This window comes from Gadus morhua, chromosome 4, assembly GCF_902167405.1.
Source record: "Gadus morhua chromosome 4, gadMor3.0, whole genome shotgun sequence".
Lineage (NCBI taxonomy): Eukaryota > Metazoa > Chordata > Actinopteri > Gadiformes > Gadidae > Gadus > Gadus morhua.
Window position 1 is genome coordinate 10285762 of NC_044051.1, and position 20102 is coordinate 10305863.

The 20102-nt window shown below is 41.6% G+C and overlaps 1 protein-coding gene across 1 annotated transcript in view; it reads right to left on the reverse strand.

The window, feature by feature from the left end:
• The window catches only part of LOC115543037 (transmembrane protein 132C-like), a 127425-nt gene that overhangs the window by 29169 nt on the left and 78154 nt on the right, over positions 1-20102 (reverse strand). The window contains exon 5 of the mRNA XM_030355574.1: positions 4313-4505. Coding sequence (XP_030211434.1) covers positions 4313-4505 — 193 coding nt within the window. The remainder of the gene's footprint in view (positions 1-4312; positions 4506-20102) is intronic.

A 20102-nucleotide genomic window follows, 5' to 3' on the forward strand; every position in this document is an offset into this window, starting at 1 on the left:
CATGCCTCATTCTGACACACAGACCTGGCTCGACCGGCGCCCGGGTAAAACTGAGGCTTTCCTTTCTATTTGTGTTCCGATATAATGTTCGGGACTGAACCAATGGTCCCTCAGCGCTGAGCTTGTGCGATTGGCTGTTCAGTGATTTTCTCTCGAAGTCAGATTTAGGAGAGGCAAGAGGGAGATCAAAAAAAAACACGACAAAAAAAAAAACAGAAGCCTTGTAAATGGGAGTGAGGCCACTGGGAATGGCGCCAGCCACAGAATTAATAACGTCAAGGCACAAACAGGCAATATTCTCCGGCAAATCCGAACTGGCATATCCACCAGAGGACTGAATGAAGCTCGGGAGGGGAGCATTAAAAACCCTTATGCAGATGGAGAACGGCGGCATGAAGGCACTTAGCATGCGCGGGGATAGGTTGACTGCAGGGCCAATTAGAGGCCTGCCAAGCCGTGCTTCAAACACACTTCCTGACAGTGCGACAGGGTTGATGGACGCTGCCCGGGAACGGGGCAGCGCTGCGAAGATTCACCGCTTCGCCCCCCAAAACAATTAGCATACCGCTATATATTTTTGAGACGTCTCCGGAAGACCGGGGTATTTATGATTTCTCGTGATTTCTGTTTGTCCTTGCCACCCCCCCCCCCCCCCCCCCCCCCCCCCCCCCCCCGGTCCTCATCGATCATCACCTGTCATACGTCACACGGGCGCCACCGACACATTCGGGAAGGGAGCGAACGCATTTGGCAAAGCACTCATAACATCCAGGCATCGCTGCCGCTCTGTCGCTCACAACAAATGCTAATGCTAAGCTCACTGCTAGCCACCTGATTAGCCACTTGGAAATCGTGAGAAGGGAAGGCTGATGGGCTCCGGTGTGAATGCAATGCTAATGATGAATGTTTGGGGGCTGGATTGTGGAAGAGAGCAGTCTCGTCAAATGAGAGAAAAAATAAGAGGCATGTTTAATCCATGGCAGGATCAAAATGCTCAAGATAATGTAGTCTTTTCTATGTGGACTACTTTTCTAACCAGGGTTAGGGTTAACCATGCAAGGCGACAGCCAGCTCGTCAGGAGAAGTCATGGTTTGGTGCCTTGCTCAGGGACACCTCGACACTCAGCAAGGAGGAGCCGGGGATCGAACTATCATCCTTCCGGTTACGAGCAAACCCGCTCTACCTCCTGAGCCACATTCCGTCCCTATTTTGACTTCGCTCTTGCTTTTTTTTCTTCTCTCTACCTCTATTCCTAACATTCCTAGATTGCCTCATTATAACTATTCACAACTTGGTTTTATGTGTATCTCATGCCGTAAGTACTTCATGCATCCAAAGCTAAGTTCTGTTAACACATGATAAATATGTATTATATACATAATATAACATAGTATTTACTGGGAATAGGATAGCAGTTTTTAAACAGTTTGTATGTATCTCCACACTTTGCACCTTTCCAATTATTTCAAACCTTTAAGTTCCATTTCTACCAGGTCCTCCTCATCATCCTTTCATGCTACAACATACTACTTGCTGATAAGTCAATAATTATGAAAAATCTGACAAATTTACAAATCTTTTTTACCAACAACATTGTGCATCAAGGAAGCTCTTTTTCACTTTATATATATATATATATATATATATATATATATATATACACACCAAGTCTATATATATATATATATATATATATATATATATATATATATATATATATATATATATATATAGTATATTGACTGTAATGAAACGGTAACTTTGTATCATTATGTGTGACACAAAATGCCTGTCAGGGTACTTGATGTAATGCTCTGTGAGGTTCACAGGCTCTATATGGTATTGATATGCATGTGAGTGTAGAGGCGCTATATAAAGGGTCGCCAGATACCAGCACCAGCAGTGGATTCAAATCAGGCTTCCATTATTTGACTGCCCTGTGGCTCCTAAATACCAAGTTTCTCTGTACGATGGATAATAAGGTTGCTTTATCATTTATTCACACACTTTTGGAAATGTGCTTGGAAAAATACCTGCCTTTAGTTCAGAAAAAATGTAATGGTATATTATTCTCCACCAATTTGTTGTATGCTTGCCCACCATGGTTTCAGCAAGCTATATAAATATTAGATTAATGATGTCATTAATGGCAACAAATGTGTGTTCAATTAAAAAAGTCTGGGGCATGATAATTAAGTCATGTGATTATCGCAACAGACAGACAGACAGACAGATCGATGATAGATAGATAGATGAAACGATAGATAGAAAGATATATCTAAATATAGATGGAGGATAGATAGATGGGCAAACAGTGAAATAAAAACATAGATATATCAATAGGTAGATAGATAGATAGATAGATACACTGTCGATGGAAAGATAAATACAGTAGATAATTAAAAAGAGGGTAGAGAGAGAGAGACAGAGATGATGTATAATGCACTATAATACAATGTCTGACTTCACATATTGATTCACTTTTCAAAGGCTGGTCAACAAATCAAATGCGTTCTCAATCAACAACTTTTATCAGTTATCAGCCAAATGACAATTAAGAAGGTGCTAAGAGGTATCGCGTTTCCAACTCCACAATGAGAAGTTAAATCAATGGCCAGCAAAACAATCTCCAAGAAAAGGGGCAGTTAAAAAGTGATCAATGAAGAGAAAGTCCATATTAAATAACAACATCATGACATACACGATCATGAACAACTCTGCAGTGTCAAAAGAAGCTAAAATATTACCAGGGACTAGTATTTGTTTGTTTTCAATGTCTGGTGTAAAGAATTTAGTAGCAAATAGTTATACTAGTATATCACCACGTCCTTTGGAGCACTACATATACAACCTTGCTCATTATAATGCTCCTACACAACAACGGCCAGGGCCGGATCTACCATTAGGGCCCACGGCACTGTGACCAGGGGCCCCAACAATTCCCAGCCAGTGGGGGGGCACCACACGAAAGAAACTTTATTTTTTATTTATTTTTTTTATGAATGTTTGTACTCTTAAAATAGTTATACATGGTATTATTAAATAGGGTATTCATTTAAAATTCATTATTAAAACGAATGTCGTAAGAACAGCAATATAATGATTCTGAACAATATAGTGGCCTAATGTGACAGTTAACCCCCCTCCCATAACCTGTCAATTGAGCCAGTCCACCTATGGTGAAAAGTAGTCGGCGGAGTAAGACCAAGCCGGCTACACTTGATGTGTCATTATGTGTGTGTGTTAAAATAATAATAATAAAAAAAATATATAGACATTTTTTTTCCTGATTTTTTTCGGGGAGGGGGGGGCCTTCAGACATTTGTGCCCAGGGGCCTATGATTTGTTAATCTGGCCCTGACAACGGCACTAAAAAGGTATAACAAGTGGGCCATAGCCATAGCCCCCTTTCCTTCCTAGAACTTATTTCCTTTGAATGCGTTCTCTCTAGAGCCGTTTGTCCATTCAGGGCCACTGTAGAAACATGATGAAGCCACTTGGCACACTCCTTAGGAGAGAACCCGCACCCTATGAAGATATAAATCGAATGTAACGAAGACCTAACCATTCTTATTCTCATGGGATTATACACTGATTAAAACATACTTATGAATATTATATTCCATTTCTGCCAAGTCTGTTTCGTTAGAGGTCACTAAATACTACACACTGCATCTTTAAATCTCTTGGTTAATCAAATTGAGTCTCATTGACTAAAATGCTCACTATCAAGGCAGAATACTGCTGCTATTGTCGTAAACCTGTCTGTTGAAGAGACCGTGCTGTGGCTCGTTGGCAGAAAGGGTTAAATTATCAACATTGTGATGAGACCTCGGGACAAGGAGAATTTGGAGTAGGCTAGACCCCTGGGGTCTGTTTGGTTTGAAAGAGGGCCTCAAGGACATGCAAGATTATTAATTTGGTGGCTTTAACCTGACAGGAAGTGATGCAATCTCTCATTTAGAGGTAAAAAAAACAACAACAAAACATTCAAGAGGGAACAGAATGAATGGAAATAAGACAGATCTGTCTGATCTATACCAAATGAATCAGGGATTTAAGGAATACTATATTTATTAATTCTGCATCTCAGATGATGTCAAGTCATCAACATCACATCAAATAAAGCCTCCGCCTGCAGCAAATCATGTTGTCAATGCCGTTACTCTCTCCTTATATATCTATGCATCAATCACACACACACACACACACACACACACACACACACACACACACACACACACACACACACACACACACACACACACACACACACACGCTTTCTCCACCGCCATCCAAGCTATTCGTTACCATGGCGAGAGGCACGATTCCGCCCAGGTCCGGGGGCGCCAGGCGGAGCAGCGTGTGCACCTCGCTGGTCAGGGTACGGGTCAGCGGGTACTCCACCTGCCACGTGGCCTCCCTGCCACTCTGGGGCGCCGTCAGGCCGTTCACCTCCAGGTCCACCTGCAGCACCCGCTGGTAGCCCGCCACCGCCTCCGCCCTGGGACAGAGGAGGGAGAAACAGCAAAGGGCAGGTGAGACAGGAAGTGCCGACACAAAGGGGAGGCCGGACTGGAGGTGACTGGGAATACAAAGAAAGGTAGAGTTACGATTGGAAGGTGAAGCAGGAAGTGCAAATACAAAGGGGAAACGAAACATGAATTCGGAATAAATTATTCTTAACGTTGTGTTTTTTTTGAAGATGACTAAATTACTAAAATGCTATCTCAAGGAAACAAGTGTTTCAACTCAAATAAATAAAATGATTTAATTATCAACAGATATTGGAAGAGTGGAGATCATGAATGGTCGACCTGTATTAAGCAGAGTTATGTTAATAAAAAACATGTGTGAACATAAAATCTGCTGTAGCACAAAACTAAGGCAATATACATATACATATAAATTAACCTGGAACTAGGAATGGATGGATGGATTTTTAACTGTGTTCCTCCTTATAATATTTTGACTAAGATAATGTATGATTAAAAAAAGCCTTTGAAATCAACAACACCACACTAAGCTTATCTTGGGGCTGTGTTTGTCTAATGTTTAGTTTGTTTTAATCTGCCAATTGCCTAGTAAAAGAAAACAGTCAGAAATCGAAGCTATCTAAACCTATGAACAATTAAAGGTTTATTATTTTATTTTTTATATTATTATTATTTTTAATTCTTCCTTATTGAGCTATGAATGTGTGTGTGTGTGTGTGTGTGTGTGTGTGTGTGTGTGTGTGTGTGTGTGTGTGTGTGTGTGTGTGTGTGTGTGTGTGTGTGTGTGTGTGTGTGTGTGTGTCTGTGTGACATACTGTTAGTTGTGTGTTATCAAGGGTTTTCAAGTTCCTCAGCAATTAGTTTATAAAGAAATATGGAAATGCATTAATGTGCAGTTAACTTTAGATGTATGAAAATTAATTAAGTATAAAAGTCGCAAAAGAACCATCAAACAATTAACTTATACGATTTCCTACAAAAACAAGCTGTTCCCTATATTTACCCTGAATCACATCATACGAGAAGAAAAATCCAGATATGTTGATAAAAAGTTTTTACTAATAATGACATTTGTGAATAATGTTTGGTTCAACAATCAATTTAAAAAACACTGATTGATGAAAATTCTAATCTAATTATGCTGCTGTGCATTTATTTCATGCAACTGTATCATACACTGCCAAATATTCCAAATAGTTTATGGGTAAGAGCAGCAACCAGCTAAACTAGGCTAGGCTAGTCCTCTAGGTAGTACTAGCTCTAGCACTGTGAGAGAGACGGGATTACTGGAGTCAAGAATTTGTCAACGGTGAACGGTGAACTCCATTTACATAATAGAGTTTTCTAGGCTGTGCACAGCTCAGCTTAACAATTAAGGGCATTCACTCCCTCAGTCACTCTGTCAGCGTTTGTTCACCTTGCACACTGACATCCAGCAGCCTGCCGGGAACAGTTAGGATTTAGGAGAGCCTTTCCACTACCATAAGAGTCCTTGACAATCCCTTGACAGGTGGAGCTGATGGTATCAAACCAGCTGCTACACCAGCAAACCCAATCACTAAGACTTCATTTACATTTTAACACTCATGAGCCTTTTTCCTGCTTTCATTTTTGTCACTAGGGCTTATTATGGAAGAACTGAAAGGCAACATAAAACAAATTAAAAAATGAAAAAAGAAAATAAATTGGAATTATTCTAAGTAAGCCTCCGTGATGAATTGACTAAAAATAAAAAAAAGTTGTTAGGAAAACTTTTTTTTCGTATTCCAATCATGGAGGAATTCATTATGTTGGAACAGCACAAATCCTTACGATATGTAGAAGTGGGTCTGCTTCAGGGTCATTAGGGTTCTGTGGGATTCAAGTGAACATACAGCCCTTGGAGACAGTACGGCGAAGACAGCGGATCATAGAAATCCTCCAGTCTGGATGAACCCGTATCCCATACTGCCAAACGGCCTCTGGGTGTACACAACGCCGCCACATCTGTCTTCCTTCTTGCTATAACCCCACATCTAAAAAAGGCCTGCTGATTATGCATAATTTTTGTTTCTTTTTTAAAATCAGATATTTGTCGTAAATTGGGTTCAGTAAAGGCTATATAAAGGCAGATTATATCTGCCTCTGCTTGGCAAAAGGATTGTATTCTAGCTCTAGCGCACTGAAAAAAAAGAAAAGAAAAATAGCTTTGTGGTTTCGTGGTATGCTATTCAATGTTGATGTATGAGAGAGAAAGAAATAATGTAACTTATTCCATTTTTTATGCAAACTATGTATTGCTTACAGATAAATCCATAGGCCTCAGGCTTGTTCATCTCAATTCATTATGGACTTTTTGGTGGGCCATATTGCGAGGACTCCAGAGAATTGCAGTACCTTAAAATCCTAAATTAATCGTAACCTAGGCTAATGATAACATTGTTTTGCAACGTCCCTCATGGGAAACGCCGTTTCAAACACAGCAACGTCTCCCTGTAATGACAAATCATTTCACAAGGAATACCTAAGCATTGACCAAAAATGCACTACTTACATACTAACTACCATTCCAGTGGTCCTATGCTTCCAAAATGGAGGCGGTCATTGCGATGTGATCTCGTGATGGAAAAGCACTATATGTATATGTAAAGTCGCTGATGGGGGGGGGGTGGGGAATAGGATGTCTCTGTGTGTTTCTTTGAGACATGAGTTGATTTTACCTGTAACTCAAAATAGGCAACGTTTTTGGCAAAGTGACTCGACTCAGACTTGAATCACAAATTTGAGGGTTTGACACTTGCTTGACTAACATTGACACAAGACTGGGGGTAACTTTGACCTGGAGACTTGACTTAGTCCTGAGACAGATGACTCAAAGTGAGTTGACATTTTATGAATGATTCCCTTTATCTTTTTATACCCGTAGCAATAATTCTAGTTAACCCTTTTAAAACATGAATGGGGTTTTGCTCTGCCTTCTGCCTATTATATAACCTTATTTCGTTGTTCATGTTATAATAAAAACAGTTACATATATGACTGGGGTTGTTGCTAGCGATAATCCAAAGTAGTCCAGGCGGATAAATGGATAATTCGCAAAAGTCTTTAAAATATAACTTTCACAACAAAATACCGGATAATTGTCTCGCTTTCCAAATGCAGAGAGTCTTTCAAAATCTAATCTTCATATTCATATTCACATGTATATATCTTTATATAAATAAACATATTTTTTCGAGGCACTCCAGCGCATTTGCACATTTTGCAAAGCGGAACATTGAAAATATCCTGGTTTTCAGTGAAATGCATCTTAAAAGCAATATTTGGCCGACTTCTGCACATCGTCCTCCCGCCTGGACTACTTTGGATTTAAAGAAGCAACAAACACAGTCATATCGGTTAGTGGTGACGGATTTTTAAGATATCTTCCAATCGAAATTTGATGAATATATAATGCCCTGACATCGCCAAACCAATTCGCAAACACATATTATTTATGCCAGAGCAAATAAAACATGACCTTGCAGATTAGTCTGGTTCCCAAGCTAGATTTAGTGCAACGCATGCAAACCTGGCAACCTACTACAACAAGGTTGTAGTAGGTAGACCAGCAGAGGCCACTGCTGGTCACTTTTTATCATTTTAGAGCTCTTAAGAGCAATAAGGCTTTATTTGAAGACCCTCCATTGTTGGCTTGTTGAGGCTTGTCATGGGTTGCCACAAAATGACAAATATAAGCACGATTTATAAAGTGTAGGTTGACTGATTTCAATGTGGAAACTGGGTTGGATATTCAGAATATCGTATAACTTGACTTGCTTGACTTAAAGCATGGACTCACCTCGCCTTGCTTGATTCTGACAAAAGTGACTTGGAAGCTTGATACATAAAACTCGAAACTTGCTCTTAAAGTAATTGTATTTTGCACAATCAGCACATATCACAATCAGCACTGTTTAACAGATGACTAGCAAGTAAAAATAAATACTATTTCTTAGAGCCGAAGAAACTACTTCTTACAGTCGATTTTCATACAGTCGATTATTCTCTAACAGAATTGTACTTGATGCCTTTTATGGAGTTATGCTTGATGTTTTTCGTGCTGTTGTTCTATTAGAGCTGTAAATGTCATTCTTCTACAGTGGCTCCACTTCGATGCTGGAGGAATCAAGCCAATTCGCCAACCTTTGTAAAGGAAAACTTGGCCAGAACTTGGCCCAGAACATTTGTCATCACTGACAACATTACTGATTTAAAGGCAAAGTAACTTGAACAGTGACATCTATTGAAATGAAATCGAAACTTTTGTGGTTTTGCTCAAAAATGATTAGCGGCGGAACAGTTAATTGTTAAAATCCCTACTAGCGGTGCAACTCATCATTACTGTGGTAGTTATTCTGTCAATGATTGATGATCGCAATGACAGCCGCAAAGTGGACCCTGCACACTCACACACACACTGCTCTGTCCATCAGGGGTGTGAAATACACACCTGCCAGCTTTAGTTTTTTAACTTCAATTAAGGGTTGCATGATCGTTAGGATAGTCAATTACTCTCACGATTATTGATTGATCGCTGGTCGTTCACAAGAGAATGTTGATGCATCCATTGAACATTAAGAGCCCTGCTGTAGAGTTTCTACTGTGCCTTCTCTTCTCTCCATCTCTTTCACCATCAACCGCCCTTGCAATGAGAGGGTGTGTCCAACAGAGGGCAATGGCTGACATGCCCTCTGCACTCTTCACTCATCCTGAGGCTCTCTCTCTTCCTCCTTTCCACTCACCCGCACATAGCATGTGTGTGTGTGAGAGAGTGCAGGTGTGTGTGTCTGTGCGTGTTTGTGTCTGTGTGTATGTGTTCGTACATGCATGTTTGTGTGTGTCTGTGTATGTGTGTGCGCACGCACGTTGGGATGATAAATGTCTGCATTTCTTCTGGTCAGGGAGGTCAGGCTACCTCCTCCATGTCTCATTAGAAGCGTAACCACAAACTGACCTTTTACCCCCCCCCCCCTCCATTACCATTCAACACAAATACAGTCCAAGCACACTGCTCTCTCTCTGCCACTGTGCATGCATAGCCAGCAGCGGCCGTGCCCTGTGTAGAAATAGCAGAAAGTGCTCGAGTGTACGTGTATAGAGGCTCATCATCACACAGACAGCATGTCTGTTGTGCGGAGCGGGGAGTGATTCAGATGCCCTGCACGTGTCCACGTGTGAGTGCACAGATGTAACATAATGATGATCGGTAGATCATCATTGGAAAATACACGGGAGACAGGGACATCAAATAGATAGACATAAAGAAAAGCCTATACACACAGACCCATCCAGCACAAACCCATGCATTAGAAGTTAAATTTTTGACAGGTATTTTTTTGTAGAGAAAAAAGAATTACAAAGTACAAAGAAAATCAAAATACAGAGCAAGGACGAAAATCCTCTCTTTAAAAAAAATAATAATACTAATAAATAAATGGATAAATAAACCTAGCGTTGATACAGTGACTGATTCGGAAACCACCGGTCTCCTTTTCTTTTGTCGTTGGAACAACTATCGAGCACAGCAAGCTGTTTACGAGAGGCGCGTACATTTACATATAAAACAAGACGATGCCCTCCCCTCTGAGTGAGACGACAGAGCAGGCATCTTCTCACACATCTGCCATTTGTTTAACACAGTCAACAAAACAATATATTAAAGGGAAGATATGAATATAAAGGCTTTAATTTGTTTTAATCATTGGACTTGAAGGAATCCAAACGACAAAGAAAGCAAAGAACAAAACTAAGTTTTGCACCGGAACAATCCGCTGATCACATGCATCTCATGTCCCAAAGGCCTCCGGAAGGTTTGGTTCCCAGCAGGGTGTCGTGACCCAGGCGAGGGGTCTTCGTATCAGGAGTGAGGAGGGCGGGCTGGGTCATAGTGAGGACCAAGAACTCAATTTGTGAGCCAGCATGGTCGCTCACCCTCAACTTGATGCCCAAGGACACGATGACATGCTCCACTACGCCCACATCCACACACAGTGAATATGCTCATACGATCACAGGCACTGCACACCCCACACATAGTCCTGAGATACGACACCGTAGGGCTGACAACGTCTGCCCGTGTTCAAGACAAAATGGAGTTGGTACTGGCTGATGAGTCCAACCGGTAATCTTTTGTCCAAATGGGTTATTTCTTCACAGATTTTGAGCACAAATCTGTTTTTTTATTGCCCCATTTTGAAGCGAATGCTCCGTTTGAGCGCTGCAGGGACTTGGGTGATGTCCCATCATCGGGTCTTCACCTGTACCTCATATATTACAGGTGGCTATGTGTGACTGTTGACACCTGGCGTTCTTATATTCAGATATGCATGAACACATTGAATCTCACATTGGGGATCTGCGTTGGAGCAGTCAGATTACATCCTTTTCCTCAGTAAAAATGTTTTATTTTAAATTGACTAGGGACCAGTGTACGCCGTTGACAACAATGATACAAAATAATTCCAAAAACCATAACAAAGCTAATTATCATTATCATCATCAATGATCATCTTAATTAATATTAATTGATTCGTGTTTAGCATACCATGATCGTTACCCCAGCAGTTTGTAGTTCCCTCCGTCTTCCCGACTATAGTGAGCCATTGTACCCAGCCAGCCTTCCCAGTCGTCCTATGAAAGCCATCTCCAGACACAAATCATCCCAGCTCTAATTGATTCTTTAAGTATACATCAGGGCCAACGTAACACGCTGAGGCCAACAAGAGCCCCCCTCCTCTTCTCTTGTTTTGTAGATTTTTTCTGCTAACTTGCGCTGTGATGAAACATGCACTACACTATCAGTACATTACAATACATAAAGGGCGACCACATTAACCTGTGTGGAGTCACTGTTGGACCTGAGTGTCTAATGAGGTCATATAGTGACACGCACGCACACTACAGGTCCTTAGAATATCATTAGAAATTAGTGCTCTGGGACAGAGCACTGATGGTGTGCTTGTGTGCAGGTGTGTCTGTTTGTGAGAGTGTTTGCAGAGCATCTATGTGTGCATGAGTGTGTCTGCGGGCCAGCATGTGTGTGTGCATGCATTTGTTAGTGCGTTTGTGAGCAAGCATGCATATCCGTGTGTGTGTGTATCTGTGCATGCGTCTATATGCCTGCTTGTGTGCATCTGTGTGGGTGTGTGTGTGTGTGTGCGTGTGTGTGTAGATGTGTCCATGTGTCTAAATGCATGTTTGTGTGTGTGTGTGTGTGTGTGTGTGTGTGTGTGTGTGTGTGTGTGTGTGTGTGTGTGTGTGTGTGTGTGTGTGTGTGTGTGTGTGGGTATATGTGTCCATGCGTCCATATGCATGCTTGTGTGCATTTGCATGTTTGTGTGTGTGTGTACTTGGGGGCATGAATGGCTGGCCGTCCAGCCGCGCTCCTCTCTCTAATCAGTCCCAGCGTCTCAGGTCTACTACCAGTCCCTCCTCGCCCCGAGACGCTAATGAGCTCCAGCTACTAAAACAGGCAGAGGAGGGCTCCAACGCTCCCCATTCATCATCACTGGAGAGCCCAGGGCACAGCCCGTTGGGCCGGGGGTGATTACAAGAGAATCATGCAGCAGTGGGGACCCGTGAAGGAGAGGAGGCACGGGAGGAATGGGGAGCGGAGCGGGGGGAAGAGGCACGGGAGTGAAATAAGAGAGAGAGGAGATGCTCCTGGTGGGCGGGCCGGGCGTGCTATATGGGATGGTGAAGGGTTGTTCATATGACGTCTTATCATGAGGCAAGGGCTGGGGGTGTGGGGGGGAGGTGGGGTGTCACTAACCTTGAACAAATTGCATAGCATGTTCGCAAGTCTTCCCAAGCCCAATTTAGATTCCCTGCTCTCTCAGGAGCAATCTCTAGCGTCACATTGCACCAAAGACCAGATCTGTATTAGATCTAGTACCGTAATAAGAAAAGTTGTGTGCGAAATCTGATTGGAAAAGATCCTCGAAAAAATACCAAGATACAAAAAGAAACAATGAAGATTGCAATAAAGAGAGAATAGAAAGGAAGGGAGCCTAAATGTTCCTGATTAAAGGGTAACAAAATTAAAACGCCTCTCTCCATCATCTACTCGTGTTGGAATGGGATGGCAAACCTCAAATTGACACTAAAAATAAAGAAAGACGTTAAAAGAAAGAAACAAAAGGAATAAAGAAAGATGCCTAAATGTTCCCAATAAAATTGTTAAAAAAAAATCCTCCCCCAACCGCCACTTGTGTGAGAATTAAATGCCAAAGTCCTTATTAATACATCTATGACTCCAGAAACGACTTGAATAAAACATTTATCACTCATATAATATCCGACCCCAACCTTCAGATGTCGGGGACTTGTGTTTTTTTTTTCTGGGCCGCCTGTTTCCGTCCACGTGGAAGGGAGCCGTTTATAGAGCAATAAACACTGACATATGACAGAGCCGTAATGAAAGAGATCATAAAATGAAGCCATGTCAGAAGGGAGACAAACGTGGAACAACCGATTTATGTCTGTGTGATTGTGTACGTGTGTGTGTGTGTCTGTGTGTGTGCGCGTGTGTGTTACTTTGATAGGCCCTCAGAGAAATCTCTCTTGTGCACACACACACACACACACACACGCGCACAATCACACACACACACACACACACACACACACATACACACACACCCACACGCACACACACACGCACACACACACACACACACACATACATACACACACGCACACATATACAAACACATACACACACACACACAGTCCTGTCCCTGTTGACTTAGTTCTCAGGGTAGACCAGGAAAGTGTAGAGGCAGACAAGGTAGGAGATGGAAAAGTGAAACATTGAAAGAGCATTTTCTATATTTTTACTCGGTATACCTTCCCTGCCCACCCATGGTTTCTACCGGCTGTTATCGGGCTTTCCCCTTCTCATCTCTTCTCTTACTTGTTCTTTTTTATTTTACTTTCATCCCCTTTTTTTCCCGATCCCTCCTCTGTTTCTAACTTTTTGTTCTATAACCGCCATCTGTCTTTGTTTGTGACTTTGGTTTTTCCCCCCGACACTGGTTTGTAATGGGGGGAGCATAATGGGGAAGTTCACAGGAAACTGAGAGACAAAGTTCTCAGCTCAAAAATAGTACAGAACTGTAAGAATATATAGTGCAAAGCCAGCTACAGTCAAATGTAGTACAGTACTGTTAAAGTAGTTAATATAGGATATAGGCAGTTCCAGTCAAATGTAAAAAAGAACTGTTAGTATTTAATAAAGTATAACGCCAGCTACAGTCAAATGTAGTACAGAACTGTAAAGTATATATAGTATATAGTCAGCTTAAGTCAAATGTAGTACAGTACTGTTCAGTATTTAATGAAGTATGAAACAGTTACAGTCAAATGTAGTACAGCACTGTAAAGTATTTAATATAGTATAGTAAATCAAGTAAACTACTTTAAAGTATGTATAGTATCTAACCAGCTACAGTCAAATGTAGTGCAGCACTGTCAAGTATTTAATATAGGATAGTCAATCAAGTACACTACTGTAAAATAGATTTGGTATATAGCCAGCTAAAGTCAAATGTATTACTGAAAAATGTGTTTGATATAAAGCCAGGCTTTTTTCACAGTAACTTTAACGTTCAATTTTATAAATAAATGTAGCAATTACGACTGATTTGTATATTTTTTCATAATAAAAAATAAACGTGTGTTCATCATGTAACTTGTGGATAAAAGTAAAACTTGCCATTTAAGTCACCTTTTAATTAAAGTTATAAATAAGGCGGTTAACTGTCTCACTGTAAACATGAATTGTATGCAGACCCAGTTTTTTAATCGTCGGCTATCTTGCTGGGTGATATAATTACAAGACTTTCTTACTTGTAAACAAGATTTTATTAAAACTATTTGATGCTGAGCAGGTCCCATGTATGCCAGAAATAATACAGGTTATATTGGTTATCTTAAAAATGCTCAAAACAGATAATACATTAATAAATATCCGTGTATGTCTTTACCACAGCTAATCAGGCTCTAACCCAGTATATTTATGAACAGGGTGGAGTCAATAACAACAAGGTTAATCTATTGGAATATTACTTTGAGGTGTAGTGTGGCAGGATTAATTTGAAATGCTCTTAGGGGATGTGTAGCTCTTTCCCTAAACCTGCCCATGAAATCATCTCAACACACAACTGAGTCGTCCAACAGCATCGTCTGAAGTAGAACGTTCCCGCTAAATTGAGCTTTAAGATGTCACTTCTCTGCTTGAGTCTCAGTGGCAGCTTCAAAGTTTTGTTGATGCCAAGGAATAATTTGCATTAATTCTTCTTTTGAACCGCTGAGAACGGCGTGTATGTGACAGCCCTTTGACGCGGAGCTCTCATATTGTATTTTATCTTGTATTGTTTTGTTCGTTCTTTACCTGTGTTGGATTTTCCGTAATGTTATTCCCCACAACCCACTTCCTGCGTTTGAGTGCGCTCAGTGAATTACCCTAGGATGTTGTCTACTCCTCACAAGTAGTACCTGGGGAACAGAGAGCATTCCCTGTGTAATCACTTTACATGCTCGGAGAATGATTACATGGGGAGATATATCTCTGCCTCGCTCTCTCTTTTTTCCTCTCTCTAGAAAAACCAACAAAGGAACAAGGTTTAACGGGACAAGACACTGTGTCTGCAATTTACACATCTGCATGGTTTCTTTGTGGAGCATACCAGACGGAGCACCATTCGGCCACACACACTCTGGCGTTATACATACCTGCCCGAGAAGCTTTCTCTTGGAAGCGGCCATCAACATCGACCTGTGGCTAGACGGAGCTCCACACATCCATACACACCGTGGTGTTATAATATATGTGTCCTGCGTTCTTTTGGGGGATTTTAGTGCTCTATTATAGAGTGAGATAGACATGAAGGTATGGGAGGTAGAGGGAAGGACATGCAGCACAGGACCGCGGGCAGGGATCGAACCCGGGTCGCTGCGATCAGGACTGAGCTTTAATGCTACGCGCTCTACCTCGTAAGCCACTGGGACGCCCCGTCCAAGAAGCTTAACCCTCTCTGGGACATGGAGCAAAATTTGGGCTGGGGGTCACAAGGACATTACTGCAGTAGCCTGGTGGGGGAAGATAGTATACAGAGAAAGGAAGATGGTAGGAATAATCACAAAAACAAATGGATGAATTTATTTGTGTGGCCGCATATCATGCATATAAGAAGGACTAAGCTCAGAGTCAAAGTTTAAGCTCAGCCCGATTTTCTCACATCAAACAAGGGGCCGTTGGACGGTTTCTGAGACCTCCACAGGTTGCTCACTATATTTTCTACCGCTAACCTAACGTATGGTATTATATTTGTTGAATTTTACTTATCTGTGTTTTCGGTTTTTGCTCTGGGTTCATAGAAGGAGAAAGGGGGAGGAAACAGCCTTGCAGTTGTCTCTACCTGACTTCACAGCAGCTCAGGGGTCTCTCTCGACTGAGTCAGAAGCTTTGCACTTCAGCCCCCGGACTGCAACAGAGATTTGTCCCGGAATGCTTCACTTGTCCAATTGTTTCCTCCTCCTTTGTAACACGTCAATAGAGCCTTGGATAGCCCCTTCAAGGACTATTTCCCAGATCCGACCTAAGCCAGTCGTCAAACTGATTTAGTTAAAGGACATGTTCTGATCATTACTTTGTGTTCAGTCACATTAATGAATAGCCATAATGTTTCCAGCGCATCTGTATTTTAACAGAAATCCTTTGACTGTAAGGATTCTGCAGAACTTTCATAGCTGTTATGCTTTCCGATACTAAGCTGATTGTTTGAGTGTCACAGAAAAATGATTTGGGCTCCATTCCTTTGTCACCTGCATGGGATAACAGTCCGCTGGCATGGCAATGATTCTTGTATTTACCATTGAATGAGTCAAGTTGCCCAGGAAGACTTCAAGGTCCAATTATGTGTCAGACACACAGTTCACTGTGTCTGCATAACGGTGAACATGGAGCACAGTGCATTTATTTTTCTTCTCGCAAAGTCATTTTCTATAATGTATGCAATCCATCTCTCTCTATCTATCTCTTTGAGACGGATATAATGACATGACTCCCCTCAGGCAGTTGATGGTGTACTCGAAGGACGACCAACTGGCGGAATGCGGCCACTTGCACACTGAATACCACGCGGTTTTAGCCTTTCCTGCTGTGCGTAAAAGCAATGCTAACCCTAAGCCGAGCACCACTGCCTCCTGACTCCCTCGGTTGCTCATTTGTTTGTCAATTGTCATCACGCCACTAGGTCAGGAAGTCTGTCTTTTTGTGATGGAGAAGTTGCTTTTGCATTGCAGAATGTGTTCTTGTTCAGGTGGAGAAATACAACCTTGTATGCCTAGTTTGGCTTTTTTCTTAAAAATAAATCTACCTAACTAGAAAGGGAAATGCAGTGATATGGTTTTCTCTGCAGCCAACTAAATTAATCATGTTTATATGGTAATGCCTTAAAAGCACTTGGCCTTTTGTGGCCATGAAATATTGCAGAAATATTGCACGGATAAGCTATTAACCAAATACATCGAAGGAAAACATTTGTCCTATTAACAAACTATAAGTCTAATTTACTCTATAGAAGGGTGCAATATAAATGCTTTATTTTTACTTTTCTTTTACTTTACTTTATCAATACTAACTTTATAATGCAATTTATAGAATACATATGAACCCCAATTCAGTTGTAAATATAATAGCGATAACATACGTAGATTAGAATGCACATTCATTCAATCTATTGCACATTGTCTTGATAGTTCAACAAGAATAACCGGTATGTATTCAGGTATGTGTCAGTATGTGATGGATTGATTAATTAATCATGCGTTATGTAACTCTGTCTGGTGCCGTTGCCGCTGCTAGGCCATACCTTGATTCATAGCCCACAAACATTCTTCACCAAGTCATGGAATCCTACACCTTGTACATTAGCATCCACATAGCAAATAACAAGAGCCAGAGCCAATGGGTGGAGTGGGCCGAGTCTGGCTTCACCTCTCGGTCCAGCCACACCCCCGGCTCGGGTCCAGCCCCTCCCAAACTCACTCATACAAATTTGTATCACAAGGTCAAGCAGCATCCAGCTAGATGCTAGATCAGATGCCATGCCAGAGCGAGCTCTGTCTGGGCAGTGGTTGACTGCGGTGCCCAAGAGAGGGTTAAGCTTCTCGGACGTGTGGATGCGTGGAGTTTGTGGTGGACTGCCGTTGATTTTTGATGATCTCCACCGAGAGAGGATTAGACTTCCCGGACACCTATTATAGTATAACACTACGGTGTGTGTTGATGTGTGGAGCTCCGTATGAGCAGTGGATTATGTTTGGTTTATCGCTGTGTCCGAGTGAGGGTTAAGCTCCTCAGTATAACGCCACGGTGTGTGGCGCATTGCATACACAACGTCGCTCATTACAACGCTCATGCACAACGACGGCACAAAATAAAGTAGCACAAAGTTGCTTTGGGTCGTAACACCGCCCTCTCCTTCCTAGAACTTTCAGGCCAAACCACATTTTTTAATATCTCATAGTGTTCGACCCTTCAACCCCGAAACCTCACCATAACCCTAGCCATAACTGTTTTGATTGGCAAGTGTAAAACCAGATCAGCTGGACAAGGTCCAGAGAGGTGGAGCTGGACGTCAAGCTCCGCCCATTTCCCTTAGCATTGAGGAAACCTTGAAAAATGATATGCATCTAAACAATGACAGGGATATGAGTATGGGTCTGGTACCCTCAATCCAATGTTAAGCATTTGTTTATTTTGTGTGTATACTGTGTATATATTTGCGATTGGTTGAACAGATTTATGAGCAGGCTACTGCGGTCAGAATTGGTGGCGTATGTGTTCATGCATTTACACGTGTAAGGAGTCTTTGATTGACCTGGGAAAAACAAATAATCACGTTCTATGTAAAAGGGCATTAACTTGTAAACGATGACCTATATTCTGATTGAGGCACATTAACTAATTTCAAGAACAGAAGGTCAAATGCTTCACACTCAACCCCATTCACAAATCACACGTACATACACACACACACACACACACACACACACACACACACACACACACACACACACACACACACACACACACACACACACACACAGACACACACACACAGACACACACACAGTACATCATAGCAAATAGCAATAAACGCATGCAACAAGCACACGCACAGTGTGCTGTTAGTTCAGTCCATTAAATGGGTTTGTCTGGACAAGGTTAATACGAGCATGACCCCTCCATGACCCCATCCATAACGCTTCTGCCTCCCTGCCTCATTAATCTGCCAAACATCCCCCTCCTCTCAGAATCCCACAGAGAGAGAGAGAGAGAGAGAGAGAGAGAGAGAGAGAGAGAGAGAGAGAGAGAGAGAGAGAGAGAGAGAAAGAGAGAGAGAGAGAAAGAGAGAGAGAGAGAAAGAGAGAGAGAGAGAAAGAGAGAGAGGGAGGAGAGGAGGATTTTCAGAAGGCTACTCTCTACATACATTACTGATGCAAACAATCAGAGGTAATGTACAATTTCCTTTGGGAAGTTCACACATTATGAGTTGTTCATGCGCTGCTAGAATGCAAATGTGGTTGGGGCTCACTTAATCCTGGGAGCCGATATATCTACGTTAGGATAATCTACACTTTGAGTCGGCTGACGAACAAGCCTGACCTTGTTAAGGCAAATTCTACATTAGTCTTTGATTAAAGGTATTCCGACTCCTTCACGCGTGCCACGAATGCAGTTGCACACTTTGCAATTGAACGCTCAAACATAGTGTCAAATCAGAGAAGTAACTCACCGAATGTGTCGGTTTCATTGAAACGGAAACAAAGGTAATCAGGACTTCAAAATGTGAACAGGCAAACAGCAAAGGCAGCAAATGTATTATAAAAATTAAATAACTTTAACAATAAGTTAGAGTTGACTTGACTTCTTTGAAGTTGTACTTATTCACATATTTAGCAGGTATTAAACAAGGGCAAAATATATGAAAAAATCTTGACCTTCTAATAATAACAGGATTTTGTATTGTGTTTTGTATTTCTCTGGCATTCTGTCCTCCAGAATGGAGCCTGTGTATTCTCTGTTTGCTTTGCTGGTGAATAACACGCTCAGTGCTGCTGTGGGGTTTCATCACAACAACCAAAAAAAGTCAGGGGAGTTGGACGTGGATCAATTAGCGGATCTGAGAGCCACCAACGGCGTGCACAGAGTGCTATGTGATATTGAGGATTTGCGTCAATAAAAGAACACATTTGTTTCAATGAACTGCTTTAGAAATGAAAAGAGAAACTACGATCGGCTGATTAAAAACACCGGGGATTCCGCTGTGGCCGATGCCTGTCTCCGTTTCATTCACGCAGAGGGAGAAGAGATGCACTGTGACTGCAGATATTTCATGTGTTTATGTAGATTTGCTTGATCAGTGAGTCAATATTCGTCCGCATACCTAATGATTATCTGAAGCTTAAACATATGCATTCGATATTTTTAAGCTTCAGATAATCGTTAGGTATCCGGACGAATTTTTAATCACTGATCAAATAAATCGACATAGACACATGAAATATCTGCAGTC